Below are 26,626 nucleotides of genomic sequence, written 5' to 3' on the forward strand. Positions count from 1 at the left end.
AAGAGAAAAAAAAACTACTTAGGTTTCTCTGTTACCATAAGTTTCACTGAATTCTTTCAGGAGTGGCCACCTCTAAGTTTACCCTGGAAGCTTCACTTTGTTGTGGTCAATGCTGCTGCAGCAGAGCTACATTATTTTTGTACGTGGGGGTGGGTATTATAACATGCTTGTGTGTGTAGGAGCCAGAGATCAACCTTGGGTGTTGATTCTCAAATGCTGTCCATCTTCTTAAATAAAGCAAGGTCATTCACTGACCTGGACCTCAACACACAGACTAAGCCCCAGCAGTCTTCATGAAACTGCTTCCTCAGCACCAGGACCACAAGGCGGCGCCATTATCTACAGGGGATATTTTTGGAAGATTTTATTTTTAATTATAAGTGTGTGTGTGTGTGTGTGTGTGTGTGTGTGTGTGTGTGTGCAGTTCCTACAGAGGCCAGAAGAGGGTGTTGGATCCTCTGGAGTTAGAGGTAGAGGTAGTTGTCAGTCACCTAATGTAAGTGCTGAGAATCAAACTTAGGTCTTACATAGAAAAGCAATAAGGACACTGAACTGTTGGGCAGTCTTTTGAGTCCCATCGCACAGTTTTTGATGTACAGTCTTGGGATCCAAGGTCGCCATGTTTGCACAGAATTTTATCTTTCCAACTCCTTTGACTGCATTTTTTCTCTGTATTTTTGCTTGTATCATACCGTTCTAAGAATTGCCTTTTTATAACAGACTACACAGAAATTTTTCTCACTCAGTGTTCTTTTATAATACCATTTAAAATTTAGAATTCATTTTGTTGAATTTCTTAAAAAGGGCTGTTCACATCTCCTTATTGGGCAGCATTAAATCTGTAATTTATTTTGGAATGAACTGAACTTTTCATATTTAGCCTACCCTATTGCAGAGAAGCCCTGCTTATTCCAAAGCCTTCTGAAATTCTCCAACAAAAGTCTTTTATTTGTGATTTTAAGGTTAATCATGCTGGATTCTCTGGGCTTTCAAGAACTATGTAAGTTTCTAAGCTTGACGAAACAGCTTTGAATCTTTAAGTGCTCCTGACACATTGTGGGAATTGATTGACAGTGGCCTGTGGAATTGATTAGTGAAGGTTAAATTCTTGTGAGCCCACGAGATACATGCTCATGCAGGCAAAAAGCAGGAGACACAGTGTTATGTGCAGTGACAATCCATTGTGTGCAGTTATTTCTGTTAAAAAACATTTAACTCATGTCCAACAGAAGGATTCCCTCTGGCTCCCTTGATCCCCAAGGACTGAGACTTGCTCAGAACAAGGAGCTGAGTATGAAAACATGTACATGGTAAGAGAGATGGATCCCAAGGACATGGAAACAGAACTGTACCAGTAGCTGTGCCCTTTGGCTTCTGGAAAACCAGCTGCCAGTGTTAGCTCTGGATGCAGGCAGATTTGGGTTGCTCAATAGCAGGAATTCCTGAACTCCCTAACATTGCATCCCTTCAGAGTATGGTCACTTAGTCATTTTTCTTCTGATCTGTGACATCTCCTTACCTTCATATGATCTGTCTCTCATTTCTAATCTGCTACATATACATGTCATCATTGCATTGAACTCCTATGGGCTGGCCATTTGGATAGGATCATGTCAAATATTCAAAATGTCTGAGGATCTCGTGCAGAGCAGAAATTCCATTAGACCTCAATGTCTTCCTTTCCCTTTGCCCACTCCTGCGATAATCTGTGTGGTCCCTTGAGTTTTACTGATTCTGCCATTTCATTACACTCAGCCTTTGGTCATGCTGCATTCCTAGGTAAAGCATCAAACTCCTTCTCATGCTTCCACCGCTTCACTAGATTCTTCAACCTTAACTTCTTCCACCAAGTCATTCATACCTTCAGGGGAAAAAGGTCAGGGAAGAGTGGTCTGTAGTCCGCTTTTCTTTTGAGCCCCAGTAAAAGCATCTTCTCCAAATCTGAAACTGAAATAAATGTATGTATCTTCTGTTTCCGACCTGGTCGAGCAAAATCTCAATGAGGAAAAAGAGCAAACAAAATGCTTTTGGTATATTATTTTGCCACAGTATTGCTGTAATGTTGACGTGATGGAGACCTTGTCATATAATCTCCTCTACATCATGATTTCTCTATTGTAATCTATCGACGTTAACAATGCATACTTTGCTGACTTTGTCCCTTCCAGGTTGATTTTTTTTCTGGGGTTGGAGAGTCTGGTTTGTTTAGCTTAGAACTTTTAGTGAAAGCTTCCATTTTAAGACAGACTACCTAAAGCCTGTCAGGGCTATTGGACGTTCCCACCAAATACACTGCAGGGATAGTCAGGAGATAGGTTCCTTTTACAGGTGTCTGCGGTTACTGCCAACTACTATATATTTATTTGTGAATGATGAAAGGAATGGGTCCATAGAGATACTCCCTTTGAAAGGCAACACTTCAGAGATTTTTTTTTAATGCTATTGAAAGCAGTGACTATAAGATTCTGTAAATGAAACTTCAAATGGCCAAAAGACACTTAAGGTCATGCTCAACTTCCTTAGCGATCAGGGAAATGCAAATCAAGACAACTTTAAGATACCATCTCACACCTGTCAGAATGGCTAAAATGAAAAACACCAATGATAGCCTTTGCTGGAGAGGGTGTGGAGAAAGGGGTACACTCATCCATTGCTGGTGGGAATGCAAACTCGTGCAACCACTTTGGAAAGCAGTGTGGCGGGTCCTCAGGAAATTCGGGATCAACCTACCCCTGGACCCAGCAATACCACTCTTGGGAATATACCCAAGAGAGGCCCTATCATACAACAAAAGTATATGCTCAACTATGTTCATAGCAGCATTGTTTGTAATAGCCAGAACCTGGAAACAACCTAGATGCCCTTCAATGGAAGAATGGATGAAGAAAGTATGGAATATATACATATTAGAGTATTACTCAGCAGTAAAAAACAAGGAATTCTTGAAGTTTGCGTACAAATGGATGGAAATAGAAAACACTATCCTGAGTGAGGTAAACCAGACCCAAAAGAAGGAACATGGGATGTACTCACTCATATTTGGTTTCTAGCCATAAATAAAGGACAGTGAGCTTATAATTCGCGATCCTAGAGAAGCTAAATTAGAAGGTGAATCCAAAGACAAACATATAGGCATCCTCCTGAATATTAACCTTCATCAGGCGATGAAAGAAGACAGAGACCCACATTGGAGCACCGGACAGAAATCTCAAGGTCCAAATCAGGAGCAGAAGGAGGGGGAGCACGAGCAAGGAGCTCAGGACCGCGAGGGGTACACCCACACACTGAGACAGTGGGGATGATCTTTCAGGAATTCACCAAGACCAGCTATCCTGGGTCTGAAAAAGCATGGGATAAAACCGGACTTACATAGCGGACAATGAGGACTACTGAGAACTCAAGAACAATGGCAATGGGTTTTTGATCCTACTGCACATACTGGCTTTGCGGGAGCCTAGGCAGTTTGGATGCTCAACTTACTAAACCTGGATGGAGGTGGGCGGTCCTTGGACTTCCCACAGGTCAGGGAACCCTGATTGCTCTTCAAGCTGATGAGGGAGAGGAACTTGATTGGGGGAGGGGGAGGGAAATGGGAGGCGGTGGCGGGGAGGAGGCAGAAATCCTTAATAAATAAATAAATTAAAAAAAGATTCTGTAAATGAGTTTCTGATGCATAACAAACACCTTCCAAGTACAGTGTCATGACACACAATCACCATTTATTATCCCTCATTCACATGACTAATCTGGCCGATGGGCTAGGCAGCTCTGCTACCCTTGGCTTCTCAATGAAGCCTGGACACTGATTTGTTTTTCATGTGTACATTCTGGAGACCAGGCGGAAGAGACAGAAGCTCACTTTAGCTCTTTTCAGTATGGGGACAGAACAGCAAATGCACCTGCACAAATACACAAAGGATTTGTGCTTGTCAGACCTAGATTCATCCATGTCACATTTTGGGGGTAAAGGGATAGCAAAATTGCACTGATTGTAATGGAAGGCAGTGGGAAGAATGGTGGCATCTGGTGGGCAAGGCACATCCTGCTGAGTGAAGAACGATGAAGTTGCTCTCCCACACAGGCAGTGCTGCTAGGACAGAGATGCTGTTGACTGGTGCTCTCCTGAAGTCTCCACTGGACTTTCTTGGTACTAAAGTGACCTTATTCGGCTAAACACAGACACAGATGCTTATTTATATCCATTTTGGTTCAAGTTTTAACCTCCCAGGTGACCAATCTGCTATCACGTGCCTGGTCAGATACCTTGATATTCACACCAAAGGTGATGTTTCTAAATTTGGTTCTCCCTTCTAGAATCTTCCCTCTCAGCACATTTTCAACAAAAAGATCTTGCTGACGCAAATGGGTTTATCAAGTCCAGGAAAAGACTACAGGTTTTCTTCCAGTCAATGCAATTTTTTATGATTCTTTTATTGTTGCTGAGGAGCAAAAGTTCCTAGAATTCAAGAAAACTCCTTTCCTTTTGTCATGAGAAATCAAGTAGCCAGATTCCCACTGTCCCTTTAGAAATGAAATCCCCAAGAAAGAGCAAGATTCTTTAGTTAATCCTGATAAGCCCATTTTCCACCTCAATTATTAGCCTTTCTTTTCAGGTCATAGATTCCTGACTTATCTATACCCGTTTACTGGAGGACGTTGGCACAGGAATGAAGGTTTATGTAGCACATCGCTTGCATTCTTCTAGTCTCAGCATTAGAATTTACTGAAGCATGTTCAAGGGGTGAAACAATGTGGCCTTTTAGCTACTTATAAAAACTCTCCACCATCCTCACAAAAAAAATCTTGCAAGTTCAGGTTTCCCCAATTTTTCCTTGCTACAAAGATCAGATTGACATTGTATGGAATGGGGATATTTTAGTGCAGATATGTCTACTGAAAAAAGAGAAAGTGCTAACTTTCAGATTGTTAAAATTCTAAAAATGTAACCTGATGAGTAAGAAAATGGTAATTCTATCAGAAGATCTTCCTCAAGGTACAAGCAAAATAAAGAGGATCAAAAATCTTTAATAAATACCAAAAGCTAAAACTAGCAGCGAACAGAAACTGTGCCTGTGACTGAGTCTGTAAACTGCTTGGGTGGGAAGCAGCGGTAGAGCATGAGACAATGCTGACGCAGGGAAAAGCAGTATCTAAGAAACAGAGGCTCCCTCCTGCCTCAGCTCTCATTCAGAACAGAAACGAACACTTCTCTTGACTCAGCTCGGCCCCCATCCTTGTAGTTCATGGTTCTTAGTGACCAAGAAACACAGACAAGGAATGTTTACCGTTTTCTGATTATCTTCTTTTATTCTTCTGTGTCCTTGGTCTAGTATTGCCTTGGGTATCTCAAGTCCTACTTGTATCCATTTTGTCATTACAATTGATCTAAATTGTTTAATCGAAAGCCTTGGAGTTTGCCTGAGGTTGATGAGGCATTTCACTCAAAGAGTTGGGTTACAAATATTTGAAATGGTAGGTCAGCATCTTAGTTAGGGTTTATATTATTATTATTATTATTATTGCTATGATAAAATAACATGACCAAAATCAACTTGGGGAGGAAAGGGTTTATTTCATCTTACACTGCCAGGTCACACTCCATCACTGAGAAAAGCTAAAGCAGGAACTCAAGCAGGCCATAAATCCGGAGACAGAAACTGATAGAGAGGCCATGCAGGAGTGCTGCTTCCTGGTTGGCTCTTTTTGGCTTATATAGACTGATTTCCATAGCATCCAGGACCACTGGCCAAAGGATGACACTGCCCACCATGAGATGAACCCCGCACACACCAATCAAGACAATACACCACAGAATTGCCCACAGACCAATCTTGTAGGGGCATTTTCACAGTTGAGGTTCTCTCTTCCAAAACAACCCTCACTTGTATCAAGTTGTGATAAAACTAGCCAGCACAATTGTTTTTTTAAATTTTACCATGGAATGCTTTCATCACACACATGAGAAATTTATTCCTTTCTGTTTATTAATCTTCAGAAAGGTAAAAATAAAAGCTAGTGTGTTGCGAGCACTTACTATATGCCCAACATTTTGTAAGTGCTTTTCATGTCTTGTTTGATCTGCACAGCTCTTTATCGAGATTGTTAGAATCACTGTCATCAGCTTCTGAATGATGCACAAAGGACATACTGCTAGGACTCTGTGGAGTTAGAACCCAGAGCCAAGTCATCTGGCTCCAAATTCTTACTACAGACAACCATGCTGGTTTTCATGTCCACCCTAGACTTAAATACCTGTTTCCTAAGCAAACTGGAAGAAGACATGTCTCCAGTAGTGAAGATGCATTAGGACATGCATGGTCCATTCACGTGGAGAAAAGGTCTGTGCAGGAGAAAGAGTCCATAGCAGAAGGCTGACCATAGATCTGTCAGAATGGCTTCCAACATTATTAAAAGTCCCACAATTTCTGCCATATCTATCACTCTCCTCCAAGTATGAGCCATTATGACCTGTCAAAAGGGATGGGATACCATGGGCCATGAGTTCTCTTTTTTTATGTACTTTCCTTTATGTTGTCAACACAATAGCTGAATACACTGCTAACATTCACACTTTCCATTGACTTCATGGTTTAATTGAACCGTGAACCTTTGCAATCTCTGTAGGATCACTACCATCATCACTTTACTTACCCATTACTGCTCCAAATCCCCACTCTATCTTTCATTGGACTCTACAAGTTACTAGACATGTTCTGTTCTCTGGAGGCACATTGTACTTCCAGGTATTGAACTTCAACGTCCCCGTGTCCTGAGTACAGCTCACCCAGATGTTGGCCTGACCCCTGGTAGAACATTTTGTGGCATCATCACTCAGCAGCTGTCTGCCTACACTCCCTGTGCTTATTCTTTTCTTAGAATTAACCATAACCTAATATGAACATTTTATTTTCATCTGCTTTCGTTCCTTTTGTATTCCCAGACTAGAGAACCCAGTGGGTATTTGATAAATTGGCTAAATGAATAAATGAGTGTATTATGAGGTTGTCTTGAAGGATTTACCAAACTAACATATGGAAAGCATTTAGAATAAACAATGCTTAGTATGAAATTGATGTTTAATAGCTGTCATGTTATTAAATTATAACAATGTAAGAGTTATTGAATGGATGATGTATTGAGCCTTTATGGTTACTTTATTGTTATTACTAGAAAAAAGCTAATCAAGCCACAGATGTTTAAAATATTCCAATTTAATTGCCAAAGGCTACTACAAAAAAGCTAGCCAAATCATATGTTTCTTCTTTTCCTGTTGTCTAGGGCACACACACTGTCATGGCCCCTTTCCTGTGTTCAGCTGTTTTCCTGTCATTGCTTTTGCAAAGAGACTCTGAAGAGGGCCAGACAGCTTTCATCCCAGAAAGGTCTTTAAGAGTTAAATCATGAAGCAGATGGCTTTATTTTTTCTTAATATTTATTTATTATGTATACAATATTCTGTCTGTGTGTCTGCCTGCAGACCAGAGGAGGGCACCAGACCCCACTACAGATAGTTGTGAGCCACCATGTGGTTGCTGGGAACTGAACTCAGGACCTTTGGAAGAGCAGGCAATGCTCTTAACCACTGAGCTATCTCTCCAGCCCCAGCAGATGGCTTTAATACAAAGCATATGACACATTTATCCATTCTGTTTGTCCTAGTGTTCCACGTCTCAAGCAGTTACATTCTGTTTAAAGGGGATTTTAAAATCGTGTTTTACTAGCACAGATATATATATATTTAAAGGGCAGATCCCAGAGGTTTTGTGTTGATCTTCCCTAACTCTCATTCATTGTACTGAAGAACAGCATGCATCCTCCTTCCCTATCTGTCTTTATTATATTTGGACTGCATATAGAACATCAGCATCCAAGGTACTTAAAAAGATATTCTTTTACTCATTAAAGAAAGATATTTTAAGGTGAATTAAGGGCTGGAGAGATGACCCAGTGGATAAAGGTACCTGTTGCCAAGCATGTTGACCTGAGTTCTATCCTTAGGACCTGCATGACAGATGGAGAGAACCGACTCTTGCAAATTGTTTTCTGACCGTCACATGTACACCACGGTACAGCCACATATGCATGCATACATACAGAATAATTAAATAACTGTCAAATAAAATCAAGGTGAATTAAGCCCATGTCAGTCATTTTAGTCATGTGAGCTAGCATTTCTTAAAGGAGATTGCTATTGTTCAGCAAACAGCTCTTTCTTAAAAGAAAGCTGCCTTGGACAATTGCTGTGCAGAAGACTTCAGTAAGAGTTGTGGGAGCTGGTCGTTTACCAGATTCTCTGACCTTTTGGCCAGGGAGCCTTGAGCAATGATATACTTCATGATTTCGATCTTAATTTTCTTCTTGACAAAGGTGATGTCAATGACTGCTCTATCCCCTTATTCTGTGAGAAGACTTAGAGCCAAAAGCACTGTAAGGGTTTTTGTTTTGTTTTTAGTTTATTCTTGTTGTTCATTTGTTTGGTTGTTTTTGACAGGGTTTTTCTGTGTGACCCTGTCTGTCCTGAAACTCAACTCTGGAGACCAGGTTAGCCTCAAACCCAGAGATCTGCCTGTCTCTCCCTCCTGAGTGCTGGGATTAAAAGTGTGTGCCACCACCACCTGGCTGTATTTTTATTTTTTAAGTGTTATTGGTTATACATTTCATACAAATGGTTTCATACATTTATACCATGAATCTTAGGCCTTCTCACCTCCTATGCCCCCTCTCTCATTCCCCTCCTTTTCCTGCTGGAGCCAGTTTTTTCTTAAGTTCCCCGTGTACTTTCATGTCTTCTTTCTGCAGGATCACTGAGTTTAGTTAGAATTTCTTGCCCACGTGTGGGTGGAAGGCTATTTTTGGAACAAAGGCAATTTAGTAGGGGTTACACCACTAAAGAGAATTATACATCTCAAATGTTATAGAATATTCAATTTTGAATTGTTACTATAACTTCATAAATGGAGGTGTTAATGAGAAAATTCATTTCAATCATTCACATCTTTTTCCTTAAAGTAAATGCCAAAAGCTAAATTAGCAGTTTCTTTTGAGTGGAGAATGTATTTGGTAGCAGGATAGCCCATCACGACCAACATCATCCATATTATTTTAATTTTTCTAGGTTCAAGTGCCCTATATACTACCTGCCAACAAAAATGTTCATTACTTTATGAGACTGTAGGTCAGCATTTCAGCTATAACTTGATAATGTTTTAAAAAGAAGTAAATTTTCCCCTGCTTATTAGTTCAATTTATTGTTGAGCCTGCTGTGGATCAGACACAGTTCTAGGTTCTTTAGTAAATCAGTGACTATAATTAAGTTCAGAAGACTAGGGCTATAATTCAATGATGGTGCCTTTATCTGGCACACAGGAGGCCCTGATTTCACCCCCCCCCCTGCTCTATGCACACAATAAGCAAATATTTTGTCCTTAAAGACTGTACATTTTGTTGTGGAGAACAAAGCAATAAAATTGTTATAAGCATAAATGCTTTTTGTAGTATATTTATAGGTAAGTAGTGCCATGGTGGAGGAAAAAAAAGGTAAGGAGGCTTGGTGAAGTGTGGACCTAGAAAAACCATATTAAAATAGTATTGTAAGGTAGTCTTTTATAAGATGGTGATATGTGAACAGAAGTTTGACAGAGGCAGAGGTGAGGCCTGCAGATATTCGCAGGACAAACATTCCACATCGAATGAATAGTCAACGCAACACCCTAGCGTGGATATTACAGAGTTCCCAAGGGACATTACATAGGGCAGAAAAGATGACATTGAGTTCTAGATATTTCCTACTGTCTGCCAGAGATAAGTTTCCAACAAAGAAGCATGTGATTTCAAGGCCAATGCTTAATCCCAACATTGATACCTTCTTCTCTTTCCTATGTTTTCTACAGTCACATGACACAGGCAATCCCATTTGATGACCCTCGGTTTGCCGGCTGCCAAATCATCCCTCCAGCTCCACGGAAGGTGGAGATGAGGAGAGACCCTGTGCTGGGCTTTGGCTTCGTGGCAGGGAGTGAGAAACCTGTGGTTGTTCGCTCGGTGACACCAGGTAAGTGTCCACACCAAGTCTGATCTTCCTGCCGCAGCTGGCCGCAGTGGCTTCAATGTGGTTCTGTGGGTGCTTGGGTTGTGAATAGAATACCAAGCAATACTTTCCAATACGCAGAGAAAGTGCCAACAAAAGACAGAGATGTGTCATCAAAATGGGCTTGATTTTGCGTGTGTGTGTGTGTGTGTGTGTGTGTGTGTGTGTGTGTGTGTGTTGGGGGAGTTTTGGAGACAGAATTTGCTATGTTGGCCTATCTGCTTGGCACTCTGTCTGCAACCCAGCCTAGCCTATAGCTCATGGCACTCTTCCTGCCTCAGCCACAAAAATCTGGGATTACAGACCTGCATCCCATGCCTGATTTCAAAGGAGATTTTAGACTGCCCAGTGCATCCTATCCCTTGGGCTGGGGAAAGCAGTCATGAATCATTGGTAGCCATGGCACCATTTCTGAGTGTAGAGCTACGCGTAATGACAGGCAGGCACCGCAGTGCAGATAACTGTCTGCTGGAAAACACAGTGCGGTTTCAAGTTACAGTATTATTTAGTCACGGGACAGTTGAATGATTTTATAAGTATACACACCCTTTCCTTCTCACTAGAGGCAGGCAGTTTTCTGGCTCCACTGCTGTTGGCATGGACCAAGTAAATGACTTTGGCCAGTGACACGTTGGCCAATATGACCAAAGCAGTAGGAGGCATGGACACAGTTGTACTATGTCATTGCCATAAGAAGGAATGCTTTCCTGGAGAGGCTGCTACTCCTTCAGTCTCAACTCGGGGATAAACTCCTGGGGAAGCTCAGTTGAAGCCAGTTTGTAATTTGAAACTCACCTCAGCCAGGCCTGAATCATCCTAACGATCCACAAATGGGAGAAGAAACAGTTATTGGAATGGTCTTTTACACAGCAGATGCTAACTAATAGTACATGTCACATCTCTTAAATTCTATAATACGACAATAGACTATCTCCATTGCCCAGATGAGGATATACAGCTGCCCCACTATCAACACAGCCTTGACTTTTTCTGAAACAATCACTATCACCTTTGGTTATTTATTTATTAGGTACATATATGAATTTACTGTAATGAATATGGACCTGTTTTCAGACAAAAGACACTTACTTATCTTTGTCATTGCTCTGAACATTTTGGGAATCAGTACCAGAACGCAATAGTAACATCCTACACACAATAAGATGATTCTGGTGGCTAGGGAAATGGTTTTGTGGAATAAAGTATATGCCACACAAGCAAAAGGAACTGAGCTCAGATCCCCAATAGCCATTTAAAAGTTTGTATGTAAGGCAAAGCATGGTGGCACACACAGTAACTCTAGGCCTAGGGTAGGAGTGGAGTGAACCCCAAGGGCTTATTGGCCAGTTAGAAGACATCCAGGCTCAGTGAATGACCGTGTCTCAAAGACTCAGGTAGGCAATGATGGAAGAAAACATTAGGCATAAATCAACTCCTGGCTTCCATGTGTATACAAACACATACACATGTACACATACCTACAATACACATACAGGCACAATATACTTTAACACAAAACTTAGAAATGTCATTTAGGAAAGACCACAGATTCTGGCATAATGTTACCCAAATTTGAGTTCTGTCTCTGGCCCTTATTAGGCTTTCAGATATCCGTGTTCAGCCCTTGCTTTATGAGTTGGATACAGCTTCTCTGTGTTATCCATGGTATGGAGATTTTCATAGCATCTAACTTAGTAAGCAGGGGGAGGTACATAGAGATGTTTTCATAGCTTCTGGATTATTATTATTGAATTCTCAAGTGTGTGGCCTTTTAGTCAGGCAACGGTGAGAAACAGAAGTTGACTAGTGAGGTGATATAGATTTTTTAAGTTAATTAAATTTTTAATTTTCCATTATTTTGACATAACCTGCCCGAGGAAAGCACCACGAATACAACTGATCACTTTATACTGGGGATTAAAAGAGTATTTTCACTCCAAGCTGTCCCAGCACACAGCTTCTGCCTCGGTCTTCAGAACTTTGTAATCCATTAGAGGGGAATCCTATTTTAGGACTCTGTGAATACTGTCTGAAATCATTGAGGATTATACTTTCCAAGTATTACTGCTTCTTATGTTCTATAAAATCGATCCATGTACACAGGAACACACACACACACTTACACACACACACACACACACACACACACACACACACACATACACATAGGGAGCATTATAGAGAAGAAAACTAAGAGAATTCCTGAACTCATGCTGCTAGAAACCAGCATTCCCATAGACCAGGAGCACACAGAGCACAGACAGAATTCTGGCTGCATAGAAGCAGACATCGTAAGCATCAGAAACTTCCCACTTCTCCCTTTCTATGCCCTGAACTCTCCTCAGCTTCAGAGATGCTATAACATGTAATGGCAAACATTTTTGAGGAGAGTACAAAGGAAGTGAAAACAGGTCAAAGAGCCCTTCTTCTGGTTATTTTTGTAAGTGAAGATGTTGGTCAAATAAACTCTCATGAAAGTGACTCTGCTCGAGTCCCAGTGATTTCAGTGATGTGACCAGATTTTCTAAAGGACACAAACCAGTTATCGGAGCAAAGGACATAAAGCACTTCTCTGAAGAAGGCAATTATTTCTTAGTTTGGAAGGATTTTTGTGTTGCCTCTTCTAGAATCCTTGATTCAAGTTGATTAATCAAGAATGTTCCCATTTGATCTAAAAGCATAAGCCATGACACTACTACCAGAACTTGAGGGGCTGATTTAGGAGGATAACTGTAAATTCAGGGCCAGTCTGAGCTACATAGTGAGTGTCAGGCTAGTTTGGGCTATGGAGCAATACCTGGTCTCATCAAACAAGCAGATAAGACTGCGTCCTATTGGTTGAGAGTGGTGTTCTCTCGCAAACAGTTCATATCCATCCTTCAAACCGTTTCTCTGAAATTGATTCTATGTTTCACCAGCATTTGACTTGTAACTAATTGCTTGACTGAATAGGTGTGACTGTTTGCACATAGTCTGAATTCCTTATGTGCAAACACTGACGCTCAGTTCTCAGATACCCAAAATTAATGTTTTCTATCACTTATATGGGTGCTTGTTCCAGTTCCCTATTCTCTCACTCCCATGAAAACACATTGTTGGTACAGATCAAGTAGCATATATGCCAAGTGTCTCAGTAGCTGGAGAATAGCCAAACTGTTGTAACAAGAGCAGCGGGGCTGCGTCCCCAGCACCCGGCCGCCTGCACGGCTAGCTTTATACCCGAAATAATTACACGGAAACTGTATTCTTTTAAACACTGCCTGGCCCCATTAGTTCCAGCCTCTTATTGGCTAGCTCCTACATATGAATCTAACCCATTTCTATTAATCTGTGTAGCCCACAAGCTGGCTTACCAGGAATGATCTTAACCTGCATCTGTCTGCAGTGGGACAATCATGGCGACTCCCTGACTCTGCTTCTTTCTCCCAGCATCCTGTTCTGTTTTCTCCACCCACCTAAGGGTTGGCCTATCAAGGGGTCTAGGCAGTTTCTTTATTAATAAGAAATCACTCCCACATCACCAAACGACTTTTAATTTCTCGTTCTCATCAGGAAACATTCATTTTAATTGTGAAACAAAGGAGTAGCAAGCTTATTAGAAAGATAATATTTGAACAGCACATATCACCCAGCGCTATGTCCCTGGAAACATGATGAAAATGATACAGTACAAAACAGCACTATGCCAGCGTTTTGGAGGTAACGCAGTTGTATAAGTGAAAATAATGCAAAGAGTTGAATAATCTGGGTTCATTGCTTGGATTTTCAAAACAGTTGTGCTTTGTGAGAACAAGTTCAAAAAGTTCAAAAGAGAGGTGAGCCACTCTGAACTTAGATGTCAAATGTCAACAACAGACAATGCCACTAACCATGATGAATCAGGAACTGTGAGCATAGACACAAACATTCAATATGCTTAAAGTCACAAATTTGACCAACCACACCCCTCTGCTATATATACATGGACAAATTCATTTTCAAAATCTTAATCACAGCTAGGTCTGCTTTCTTCATATATTTTATTTTATTTGTTAGTGTGTGTGTGTGTGTGTGTGTGTGTGTGTGTGTGTATGTGTTTGTCTGCATGTCTGTCTGTATACTACCTGTGTGCCTGGTGCCCTTGGAGGAGGCCAGAACAGAGCACTGGATCCCCTGGAACTGAGATTACAGACAGCTGCGAGCTTTCTCATGGCCATGGAAACTGAAACAGGGTTCCCTGAAGAGAAGCCAGTGCTCTGAACCACTGAGCCATCTCCCCAGACCCATGAGTCCTTCATTTAACCTCATAAGCACATCATTTCGATGTTTATGATGAAACTACTCCCACATCCAGTTAGCATCAAATCTGCAGAAGACCCCATTTCATTTAACCTGTCCCAAGAGTATTCAACACACAGCCAAGTTCAATAAGAAGTCTTTTCTAACACTCTATGGTTGAGTGTGCTTTCTCCATTCTTGAAATTAACAAATGCATGCAATTTTGTTCAAATCCAACTGTACCTGGTTTGTTAGAAGTGTGTATGTGAAGACATATCTTGGCTCCCATCCCATCCCACCAATGGTGGTTGGAAAAAATGGCTCAAAAGTTAAGAGCACTTGCTACTGTTGCAGAACTCCCAGGTTTGATCCCCAGCACCCTCACAACTGTTCACAGCTGTCTATAACTCTAGGGGCATCAGATTCTGTTTTCTGGCACTTGATGGTACTGTACACATATAGTGTACGTGCATATGTGCAAACAAAATACCCACACAAACAAAATAAAGAACAGGAATAGATGTGGGAAGCACTGGTGGTAGCATCAGTCTTGCTGTTGAATTTTAGAGAACGGAAGATGCTCAAGTCCACTCCTAGAGATTCTGACAAGTCAGGGTACAACCTAGTCCTCATATATTCTTATAGAACACCCTGGTGTTAGTGAGTTTTGCCTTGACTGAAAGCATCATCTGCTCATAATGAGCCACGGAGGGAGAAGGAATTTCAGATGAGTGGCCACGGGAATTCTCATTTGTGTGTTTCGCTCTTGTCTGTCTCCAGGAGGCCCCTCAGAAGGCAAACTGATCCCAGGAGATCAGATTGTAATGATTAATGATGAACCAGTCAGTGCCGCACCAAGAGAGCGGGTCATCGACCTGGTCAGGTAGGTGACATGCTCATTCACCTGTGCCTCATTATGCCTTTTTTTTACAAAGACTGATGCATAGGTTTTATGCCTTATCTGGCAGAGAAAGAACTTCCTATGGGCCAATGAAGGGCAGAATCCTGAGCCTACATGTTCATGTTATAGATAATTCAGTGATGCTAACCTCTGGTGAAAGAAAGAAAGAAAGAAAGAAAGAAAGAAAGAAAGAAAGAAAGAAAGAAAGAAAGAAAGAAAGAAAGAAGGAAGGAAGGAAGGAAGGAAGGAAGGAAGGAAGGAAGGAAGGAAGGGAAATAAAGCTTCAAACCTTTAATGATTCCTATTTACATTACTATAGTCAAAGGTTGCATTTCATTTCTTTCCAGAATTACTAACACATTGATTTTTCCGTAATCAGGGAGATTAAAATGCAAGTGCTAAATAAAGCATAAAGTGATGAATAATTTTATACACATAATTCCACAGATACACAAAGTTCACTGATTTTTTTTCATACTTGCCTGAGTGATTCATTTTGAAATCATCAACTGAAACAAAAGTATAATTAGGACAAAGCCAAGATGTAAAGAAATATGATTTTTTATTATTTTAGTTTTATTGCAGACAAAGATTATTATGTGACATTTTTAATTGGGCACCAGAAACCACATTTTATATGACCTTCCAAATACTAGTCAAGAATCTGCTTTAAAGTCAACTAAGTTGCTAAAGCTATCACAACACTTTAAACCAAAGAAAAGATCTCCCAACATGCATGCTCATTCAGAAAAAAAAAAACTCTGCATTTAAGAAAAGTATTATGTGTTTTGAAAAATTTTGGAAGAAACCTTTTGATCTCAAATTTTGTTTCTGCTTCACAATGAAGGCATGGATGGTTAAGTGACCTTGGAAGAATTTGGAAATGGGTAATAAGACAGAGAAATAGAAAAGTGGGTGTGGTCATTTTAGAGTGACCAACTCTCCCAGTCTTAGCGTGAGCAAAAAAAAAAAAAAGTCCACATGCTAAGAAAATTTTGTCAGTTCCCAAACACTTGGTTGTTGCCATGATCTGGATGTTTACGCCCTCTGCAGATCCAAATTAATATTTTGCAGCCTAATATCTATTGTAATACGTTTATTGGAAAAGCACAACTTTCACCTCAAAGGGGTAACAGTTTATTCTGGAGCCAAATTGACACATATCACGCGGTCATGGCCCAGGAACACAGATTTTACATTACCTTAAATTCCATGCTCCATTGTGGAAGTACTTTCATGAAGTTTTTGTGCTAATAGAACAAAGAAAGTCATAAATCAAGGCAAGTACATTGATGGAAACATCAGAGAAGCAGTAATAGCACAATGGGGAAACCTCTGTTAGTGGCCTCAGATACTATCTGATAACTCTCATAGCTTTCGGTTGATAGAAGCTAGTGCTCTATTAAGTTAGTACATTCCAAAGATTTTTATCTGTTAGTTACAAAATGTTAGGTCTGACACAGAGATAGACAAGAAATAGCTATTTAGGAGGTTAAAGATAGACTAAGATAAATTGTTATTTGGCTCTAGATCTGCAATTTCCCAACCTTTCCACAGCCATTAATGTTCTAATCAGCCAAACAGCCTTGCAGAAAGTCTACTTGCTGGCGAAGAGTGGCAGGGGGCTTCTTTGTGGGAACTTTCCTTCACATATACCGTTATGAAAGGTTGTCAGGTTACTTCTGCCATATGAGAATGCCAAAAGGTGCTATATTTAAGGATGAAGCCTTTACCAAATTATAAATATGCTGTTACCTTCGTTCTAGACTTCAGGAGCTACAGACCCTAAGCAACAAAGTTCTATTATTTATAATTTACATTGTCTAAAATATTGTTTATAGTAGCCTCAACAGACTAAATCATTCCTCATGAGTCTGGGACAAATATAATGACAGCCTTCAACCAGATGGCTAGTTCATACCTGTACTCAGAAAGTATCCAGATCTCCAAAGAACATTCTTCCATAGGGACAAACACTGAAACTTAGGTCACATTCACCTGTATCAGGAACCTGCCCTGAGAATGAATGGTTCAGATCTTTCTGTGGACCAGAAAGGCAGAACTACGGAAATGCTAATTTTAGAACCTCTGGGTTGAGGCCATTTCAGATCACTTATATCTTGGGATGTGTGTGGTGGGTATCAGAGGGGACATGTCTCATCCAGCTGAGCGTTCTATCAGCTTGTATCCTGGGGGGCTATCTTGATGTCTAATGGCAGAAGTCCCATTTTGTTTTCCTCTGAGTACATAGCTGTGTGATTAGTCCTATTGATTCTTGTGCTTGCGGAAGGGTAGAAGAAATAATATATCTCTGCCTGGATTGCTGGCTGCAGGAAAAAGATGGAGAAAAAGCTGTCTAAAAGTGTGATCACTTTCTAGCAATCTTACCTGGGGCATTTAGAAACATTTCTTTTTACCCCCCCCCCCCAAGAAAGTTGTTTGCTTTCCTCCTCATTTAATGCACTGTCCAGGTAAAATAACATAACTATTAACTTTATTTGACTTTATATGTAAAAGAATAAATGGACCAATTAAAAAGACAAGATGGCAGGCAATGGCTCCAAGTCCAAATTCGGGCTCCTTCGTAATTTCACAAAACCTGTGAGATAGCAGTGTGCTTTTTTTTCCTTCAAAATGAAACATTTTATGATGTTGGAATAAAGAAAAGTGAAGAATGCTTTATGGCACATGGAAATCATATGAAATTCAAATTTCTGAGTCTGTAAATATAGTTTTACTGTAAAAGCGGCCACACTCGTTCATTTCCATATTATCTAAGGATGCTTTCTCCCTGGCTGAGATGAGCGGGCATCATGTGGCACAGCAAGTCTAAAGTGCTTGCGATCAGACCTTCCACAGAAAATATTGTCTACTCTTATAGCATAACCTGATTGGATTTCATTTCTTTGGTTAAGCTAATTTAGACTGAAGCCCTAAATAACATACAAAGACATTTTTTTCCATAATGCAGTTGTAATTTCTCTCACACGTTTGATAAGGAGATGGTGTTTGCAGTACACTGAACTGGGAACCATGTGTGCCTTCCATGTCTCTGTTATGCTGGAAACATTGTTTGGGAAGATTTTTTTATTCACATAGTAAACTTGGGACCATTGAGCCTTATAATCTTCTGTGTTAGGAGAAATCAAAGCAAAGGGATGACCCTTAAATGGGAGATGATTCCAGAGAGATGGCTCAGGAATTTTAAAGCTCTTCATGTGTAAACAGCCAGCCTGAGGATTGGAGTTGGGATCTCTAGAACCTAAGTAGGCATGGTTGCCCACCTATAATCCCACACTTAGGAGAAAGTTACACTGGATGCCCAAAGCAAGCTAACTAACTATACAAGTGAGATGGATGAACTCTGGATTCAGTCAGGAGACCCTGCTCAAAGAATAAGGTGAAAAGTGATCCAAAAAGACCTGGGAATGTTATCCTTGGGCCTTCCCAAGCATGTGCACACATATGCATGCACACACTGCATACATATTCATACTCACATGCAAATGGCAGGGGAAGGAACTGGAAGAGTTTCGTACTCGTCAGTATTTCTAATTGGTAAAGGTGTGGACATGCTTGAACAAATCATTCTTGGTTCTCTTCCCTTCCTTTTTCTCACCATGTAGTATTTTATTCCGGTGTCTGATCTAGATAATCAATGTGTGATACATCAGAACATACACATTTTACCAATCAAGAAGCTATCAAATCCCCATCCATGTTTCCAGCTTCCTCACTTCAAGGGAAAACGAAGTGTTGACAAGGCCTGGAGCCTCTGTGATGACTAAGGTAGCTCTCCTCAAGGGCCTTAAAGCCCTCACTTACTAACCTATTGCAATACCATTCCACACATTGTAACTGTACCATGGTTTTCCAGTAGAACAACATTCTGAGGCAGAAATCGGAAAAACATTCCCAATAGCCATGTGTATTTATTGAGCAATTTCAATTCACCGAGACTAGTCTATTTTTCTCCTATCATTGGCTTCAATTGTGTGCTATTAAATTGTCCTTTCCTGACCATTAACATCATCTGGGGCAGAACCCATAAACACTCTCACTTGGGAATGACCAATTTGAAGGCTCCAACATTGTCACATAACTACATCTCCTCTTCTTTCTAGAAACAAGCTAAACTCAACATGAGGAATTGAAGAGAAAGGGGTTGGATTTTGATTTACAAAACCATATCCTCCATTTCCTTTTTAAAAATGATGATATTTGTTCTGGTATAGATGGAAATGTGCCCCCCAAGATATGCATATATACTTGCTCACTAACTAGTCCATGGAACTGCTAGGATGAGAGGTGTCTTTTAGTTATAGTTATTCTTTTTAATAATATGAACAAATACCGAACATGAAGCAACTTAAAGAGATGTTTATTTTGACTTATGGATTGTGATGCTGTAGTTCATCTTTATGAGGGATCTGTGGTGATGGGAAAGGCTTGTGGATCTGAAAGCAGAGCAGAGGCATGCCTGTAGAAGTTCAGTTGGCTATCTCCTTCTGGCTGTTTTATTCATTCCAGAATTCTAGCCCATTGGATCAATCCATTCATATTCCAGCTAGCCTCTCCTTTCTCAATTAGTTCCCTATGGCAATGCCCTCACAGACAATGCCTCAAAACCATATCTCACTGATACCCTAGGCATCTCTTCAACCTTACAACCTAGGAGAAAAATATGACATCACTGTAAGTATTCCCTTGAGTGGATTCTTAGTACCCTATCCTCGTCTCTATTTGATTCTCAGTCACTCTAATATAAATGGGCTCCAGTACACTAAGCACTCCTATCAGATGTATGATGTTGTCACAAACTCAAATCAACAGGAAAGCCGAATTATGGGTTAAAGTCTGAAACTATGAGGCAAAGTTTGTATTTCCCCCCTCTAAGTTAGCTTTCTTAGATATTTTGATGCAGCAATAGAATTTGAACAATAAAAATGAGGTAAATCAAAACCTCTTTTTCCCCTCTGAACATCCTTTCCCCTCTGAAGTGAAGGTCAGGTTGGGAAATAATATTGATGTATTTTTATTTCACTACTCCTGGTAGGATCATCTGAGTAAGCTGTGGTGCTCTTCTCACTATACTAATCACACCTGGGCCCCTTTATCTTCCCCACACCTACATACTGCCTATGCTATGAAGCTCAGATATGAAGATTTTAGCGGTAAGAAAAAAGGGGGTACTGATAGAACTATTTTATGGTGTCATCCTTTGGAGGTCTGAATTGAGTGTTCTCTCTCTGTCTCTCTCTCTCTGTCTCTCTGTCTCTCTCTCTGTCGGTGTATATGTCTCTCTCTCTCTCTTTCTCTCTCTCATCAACATAATCATCTTATTCAGAGACTGCAAAACTCCCTACTCAACAAGATAGCTACTTGAGGAGAAAACACAAACTCACAGAAGACAACCAAATACCAGATAGCATCACAGCTGTTCTGTTCTTTACCATTTTTTTCATAAAAACTGAGGAAGTAGATGCAGAGACGTTGAGCAGGTGGATGGAAGTTATCAGAGTCCATTTTCCCTCCTCTTTGGAACTTATGGGTTTCCCATTCACTTAAATCTCATTTTATAATGTAGTGAATGTATTCATTTGCAGGTATGCTATGGATATGTGAGAGAGAAGCAATTATAATGTGGAAGGGCCTTTGACCTGAACTACAAGTTCCATGAGAAAAAAAAATACCTTACTCCCTGTGCAATGCTTGGCTCGTGATCTGTGTTTGACAGTGGTGTATTTGATGGGTTTTTTAAAGCACCCTTTGAAAATTACAGACTTATGTGATTCCCCCCAAGTTCTTCAACTCAAAATTCTGCAAATATTTGAATAGCAGCTATTGAATACATGCCCATTAAACAATTTTCACTCATTTATGAAGTATTTGAAAGCCATGCTTGTGATCTATATAATACAGAGATCCAGGTAATGGTAATTCAGGGATCAATGAAATAAACCTGAGCCTATTAGTGCACTTGCAGTCTAGAGTACTATGAGTAATGATTTCAATTAAAGTTGTTAATTAAGACAGACAAGCCCCAACATTGAACACATCAAAGAAAGATCCTTTGAAAGGAATTCTTCTAGTGCATAAAAAGCCAGGGAATCTGAATAAAATTGAAACAGTAAAAATGTGATCCTAAAAATGCTGCTTTTTAATCATCAGATGATAAATTTATCTTTATAGAAGTATTGGGAAACTTTATTTTAGCAAAATAATTCAAGTATGATGACACAGTGCCATCTTATATCTGAAAACTCATTAAACCAAAAATTTGGACTAGTGGATTTTCCAATAATGAAAGTGTTCATGCATTACAAAACTTTCCTGTGCCTTGCCGTAAGTTTAGTCATCCGTCTGCCATAATGTGTACTGACCTAAAAGTTTAGCTCTTAACAAATAATCCCCCTTTTACTGGTCTCCTCAGCCAGTATGTGGTTTAATGTCTGTATCTTACACAAGATAAATTCCCCTTCTGTTTAATAAAATATCCCATTTTCTTAGCCACTAAGGAAATTCAGAAAAACACTCATCATTTTAATAACACTATAAAATTCTCTCCTTAAATATTGGCATCTATTTGCTTGTCTAAGTGGTTTAGTCTTGTTTCTTTGTCCCCACCCCCCTTTGCATACTTACTTATGGATTTTTTTTTTGGTTTTCAGATAGATTCTTCTCTTTGTGGATTATTTTCATTATCATTTGGCTACTCTATTATAGACATTTATTATTTTTTTCCTAAGAAAATGAACGAGTTTCTTGGAGACTAATTTACTGCTATAGTAACCACATTTCTTTTTTTTATGCCATCTCAAGAAGTACTATAATTGCTGCACTGAAATTAGATGAGTGCCATTCGTTTTATAGTTTTCTAAGCTGTTAACAGTAACTTATACTTTATAGTCACAGAGGAGACAAATCGTTGAGGAATCTATGCCCTCTACAAGTTACCATATCCCTCCTTAAAGAAGTGGTACCCAAAGGTCATTTTCTTTGACTCTTCACAATTAAAAACAACTTTAAAACATCTCTTACATTTTTTAAACAGTACATTCTGTAATTGTTCATAGAAGTGTTGTGACTCAGGCCTCATTCTCTCAAAGAAGGCCAAGCCAATTATGTTTATTGGACTTCAACAGTTATTGAGCGCTGACTATGTACACCATGTAAAGCACTGAACATGTATAGATACAGAAGACATGATCCTTGCCCTCCTGGTGGAGACTTCAAATTGGTTGGATTGTATATGTACCTGCAAGAGGGTAGAAAAGTTTCATGGGGATGATAAAAGGTCAGGTTCAAGAATGGAGTTCTGGGGGTAAAGAGTAGCCGTCAACATTGAGTAAAAGGGAAGATTCGTGCATGGATAAATGGTTGTAAAATCACTTCCCTTTGTTCCTGAAAACCTCAAACCTTTCAATTAATACTTCTTTTTCCAACCTGCAGATACAGACAAATTTATCACCCAGGAGGCTGTCCTGAAGCACAACCTCAAAAGTTGCCCCTTCAAGGCAGTGTAAGAAAACTACTCTCTTATCTCAGACCTGATCACTAGTCTTTTGGGATTAAAGTTCCATTTTAGAGCCTGAAAATGGCATAGAATTCTCCCTCCAGCCAGGAAAATCTACACAAAATTTCTTCATCTATTACAATATATCATGACCCTGGACTCCAATCCCAGTTTTAAAACCTAGGCATCGGACTTGGAAAATCCTTTCTCTCTTCCTTCCCCATCTGGAATACCAGAAGGTAGCACTGAAAAGCCAAACACAGAGCAACTCAGTTCTCTAACACAGCTGTAGAACAGGAGAAATTTCAGTCTCATAATAAGACAAAAGGCTGAATAGGGTACATATCCCTGCTTGTACCAGCCTCTGTAAGAAGGAAGCCAACTATTCCTTCGTCAGCCTTATTTCATTTGTTATGTTTACTATTCCTACTGGTGTATAGCCATGACCATTTAGCTACAGAAGGCGACTTGGGACTCTGAGACATTCACTATTTCTAAACTATTGCCCTGGGATTGGAAATAAATCTCAAATGCAGTAGGGATAATTTAGTAAGAAAAGTAATTGTAATGAAAGGAATAATAATGATATTTCCCTAGCCAGGACTTAGTGAAGTGGCTGGATAAGAGGTCTTGTGGTTTTCCATCTGAAGTCATCAACCCCAACCTGAAGTACTTTTATGGGAGCTTCGGGATACAGATAGGGTTTATAAAACTATAGTAGAGCTCAGGATTGAAGAGGAAGATTTTTTTTAAAAAAAATAGATGTACTCATGCCTATATAGTTAGATATAATACTGACCATGGCTACTGATCTGGAAATGAACATGTTCTATGGACTTAGCTAGAGTTTTGTCTGTTTGAGTTTGGTCCTTCCATTCGCACCATCTTTCAGGGTACTTGGTAGTTATGTCTATACATGCCTTGGATCCCAGCCCTGCTGACATCAGTCCCAGATGAGACTTCTGAGATAATCCCTGACTTATCTTCATCCTATCTTAACCAAGCCCCAAATTAAGCTCTGCCTGCACAGGGACGATCAAGTGTAAACAAAAGAATGCATATCATGAGAGGTAAACCTGATAAACTGTGTCCCATGAATTCTCTTGACACTCCTAACTATGATCCAGGAGCAGCTCTGCTTACCCAGTGGCCTCATAAATAACATGTCCTTCTATGTCTCCAGAAGCTAACTTGAGGATCTCAGTCTGAGCTGAGAATTAAAAAGTAATCCTCTAAGTCGGGCGGTGGTGGAGCACGCCTTTAATCCCAGCACTTGGGAGGCAGAGGCGGGCGGATCTCTGTGAGATGGAGACCAGCCAGGGCTACAAGAGGTAGTTCCAGGACAAGCTCCAAAAACAAAGAGAAACCCTGTCTCGAAAAACCAAAAAAAAAAAAAAATCTCAGCCTCTCTCAGAATAGTTTGGGTCCTTTCTTCTCATCAGTGACCTTGTAAGAACCATCCCATGAACCTAGTAAGATACCTTATACAGAGCCTATCATCTGAAAACTCAGCTATGAATGACTCTTTTTAAATGTCAGCCCAACTGACCAAGATCCTGGAGACAATAAATTCAATCTGGGTCTAGATGGGACCCAAACTGTCCAAAGACCTTAAGAACAGGACTGCTGTGGATCACATTGAAGATCCTGAAGCAGCCAAATGGTGTGGTTTCGGGGCCACTTGACTGTCATCTTAGGGGAAATCCAGCTAGCCTGCAGAACCAACACGAAAAGGATTTACTTACTGAAGCTGATCCAAAAATTAGAAGAATTTGCTCATTCAAATGCACAGACACCAACTCAAGGCTATAAGAATCATAAAGAATCAGGCAAACATTCACCATCAAAGAAAACTAATGAAGCTCTCCATAGCAACCCCTTAGGAAATGGAATTCTATGGGCTGCATGAAAATAAATTCAAAATAGTCATCTTGCAGGATCTTAATGAGATGCAAGCAATCATAAACAAACAACTAAACGACACCTGGAAAATGATCCAAGAGCAAAATTGGAAGTTTAATATACAAATATTTTATCAAAAAGCATGAAACAAGTGAGCATGGCAGCACATACCTGTAACCCCAGAATTTAAGAGGTGGGTAGGGGAGTACCAGGAATTCTAAACAAGCCTCAGTTTTATATTAAGTTTCAGGCCAATCAGGGATACATTAGACCCTGCCTTAAAAAGAAAAACAAGGAATGACACACTGAAACAGAAATTTTGGGGTGGGAGGCAACATAATAACACAGCTATGCAGAAGAACAAGCAAACTTGAAAACATGTTGTTTCAAATTAGCCAGTTAAGAGAACAATAAGAAAAGGAAAGTGGGTAAAGGAAGCATATGGAACCTATAGCATATCATAAATTCAACCCAGATGATAAAAAATATTTAGTTGATAAAGTATTTAGTGAATGTGAATATTTCCAAATCTTTGGAAGGACATAGACATTCCTGCTGCTCAAAGAATGCCAAGCAAGGTCACCCCAAGAAGCCCACTCTGAGATACATCAGAGTCAGAATACCAAAGTACAAATGCAAAGAAGTCTGAAAGCAGAAGGACAAGAATAGTTGGTGCTATCCAAGGGAATTTCAATGGTCGCACTAGTAAGTTGGTCGTTAGGCACCTTGCGGGCCCATAGGGAATGGACACTGTATTGTGCGTGCTAAAAGAAAAACTGTCAACCAGGAATACTATACCCATCAAAGCTCTTCTTCAAAAAAGCTATTCGTAGATAAACAAAAGCTAAGGAAGGGAGTTCCTTCCCTCCAGGCCTGTCTTAAGACTTTACATAAAAGGATTCTCAGTTAAACTTCATGAAAATACGTGAAAGTAGAAACTGTACAAGTAAAGATAAAAAACCTAATTAAATTCTAATTTAAAATACATGGTGATGATTGTGTGTAAATAGCTTTTAACTATAAAATTTAAAATACAAAAAAATAGCTAATCAAAAATAACAGCATTAAGCTATGCATGGTAGCACATGCCTTTAATCCCAGCAAGTATATCCATAATAATTTGCTAATGGATTACATAACAAAAGAAAAAGTTTGATATAAGTAGCAGAAAATTGTGCATACTGAGAGAAGTAAATGTTTGGAATTTTCTATGAGGTTGAAGTCTACTATCTGTTTGAAATAAACTATTATAATTGTAAAATATGTTTTGCAAACCTTATGACAACAGCAGAAGAAAAGCTTCTAGCAGACACAGAAAGGATAAATGGATAGAAATAAAACCACACTATCGAAAAGTATCAATAAGTCAAAAGCAATGTCAGAAACAGAGGAAGAAAGGAACAAAGGAACAATGAAAGAGTGAAACCAGTGAACAGACTAGCAATAAGTCCTTGCCAATCAGTGATTAGTATACTAGTATAAATGCAAACAGTTTCAGTTCTCCAGTCAAAAGACAGGGTGGTTAAGAAAACATGATCTACCAAGATTCTATCTACAAATAAAGTCATATCAGTTCCTTATCCACAGGCTGAGCTGAAAAGTGAAGTGATGGGGAAAAATGATATTCTCTTCTAATGGAAATCAGAAGAGAGGAGAGATGGCTATGATGTCTCCATGAGGGAAGAGTAAAGTTTCACTCGAAATGTCTCATAAGAGAACAGATTTTAAAGAGAAGAAAAGGAAATGTCTTTCAACTTGATCTTACAGAGGCTCCCTTCTCTCAGATGACTTCAGTTTGTGTCAAGTTGTGTCTAACTAGCATACTGTCTCCTGTGTCCAAAATTTTTTTTGTTTGCAATCTTTTTTTTATTGAGAAAAGGAAAAAAAAAAAACAAGTTTCCACCTCCTCCCAGCCTCCCATTTCCCTCCCCCTCCTCCCACCCTTCTCCCCGTCCTCACACCC

At 39.8% G+C, this 26,626-nt stretch overlaps 1 protein-coding gene across 5 annotated transcripts in view; it reads left to right on the plus strand.

Moving 5' to 3' along the window:
* The window catches only part of Frmpd4 (FERM and PDZ domain containing 4), a 653,313-nt gene that overhangs the window by 504,695 nt on the left and 121,992 nt on the right, over window positions 1-26,626 (plus strand). For all 5 annotated transcript variants that reach the window (XM_026784757.1, XM_026784756.1, XM_013350579.2 and 2 more), the window contains exons 3-4: window positions 9,891-10,051; window positions 15,125-15,227. In XM_026784757.1, coding sequence (XP_026640558.1) covers window positions 9,891-10,051; window positions 15,125-15,227 — 264 coding nt within the window. The remainder of the gene's footprint in view (window positions 1-9,890; window positions 10,052-15,124; window positions 15,228-26,626) is intronic.

Source organism: Microtus ochrogaster, chromosome X (assembly GCF_000317375.1).
Source record: "Microtus ochrogaster isolate Prairie Vole_2 chromosome X, MicOch1.0, whole genome shotgun sequence".
Classification (NCBI taxonomy): Eukaryota; Metazoa; Chordata; class Mammalia; order Rodentia; family Cricetidae; genus Microtus; species Microtus ochrogaster.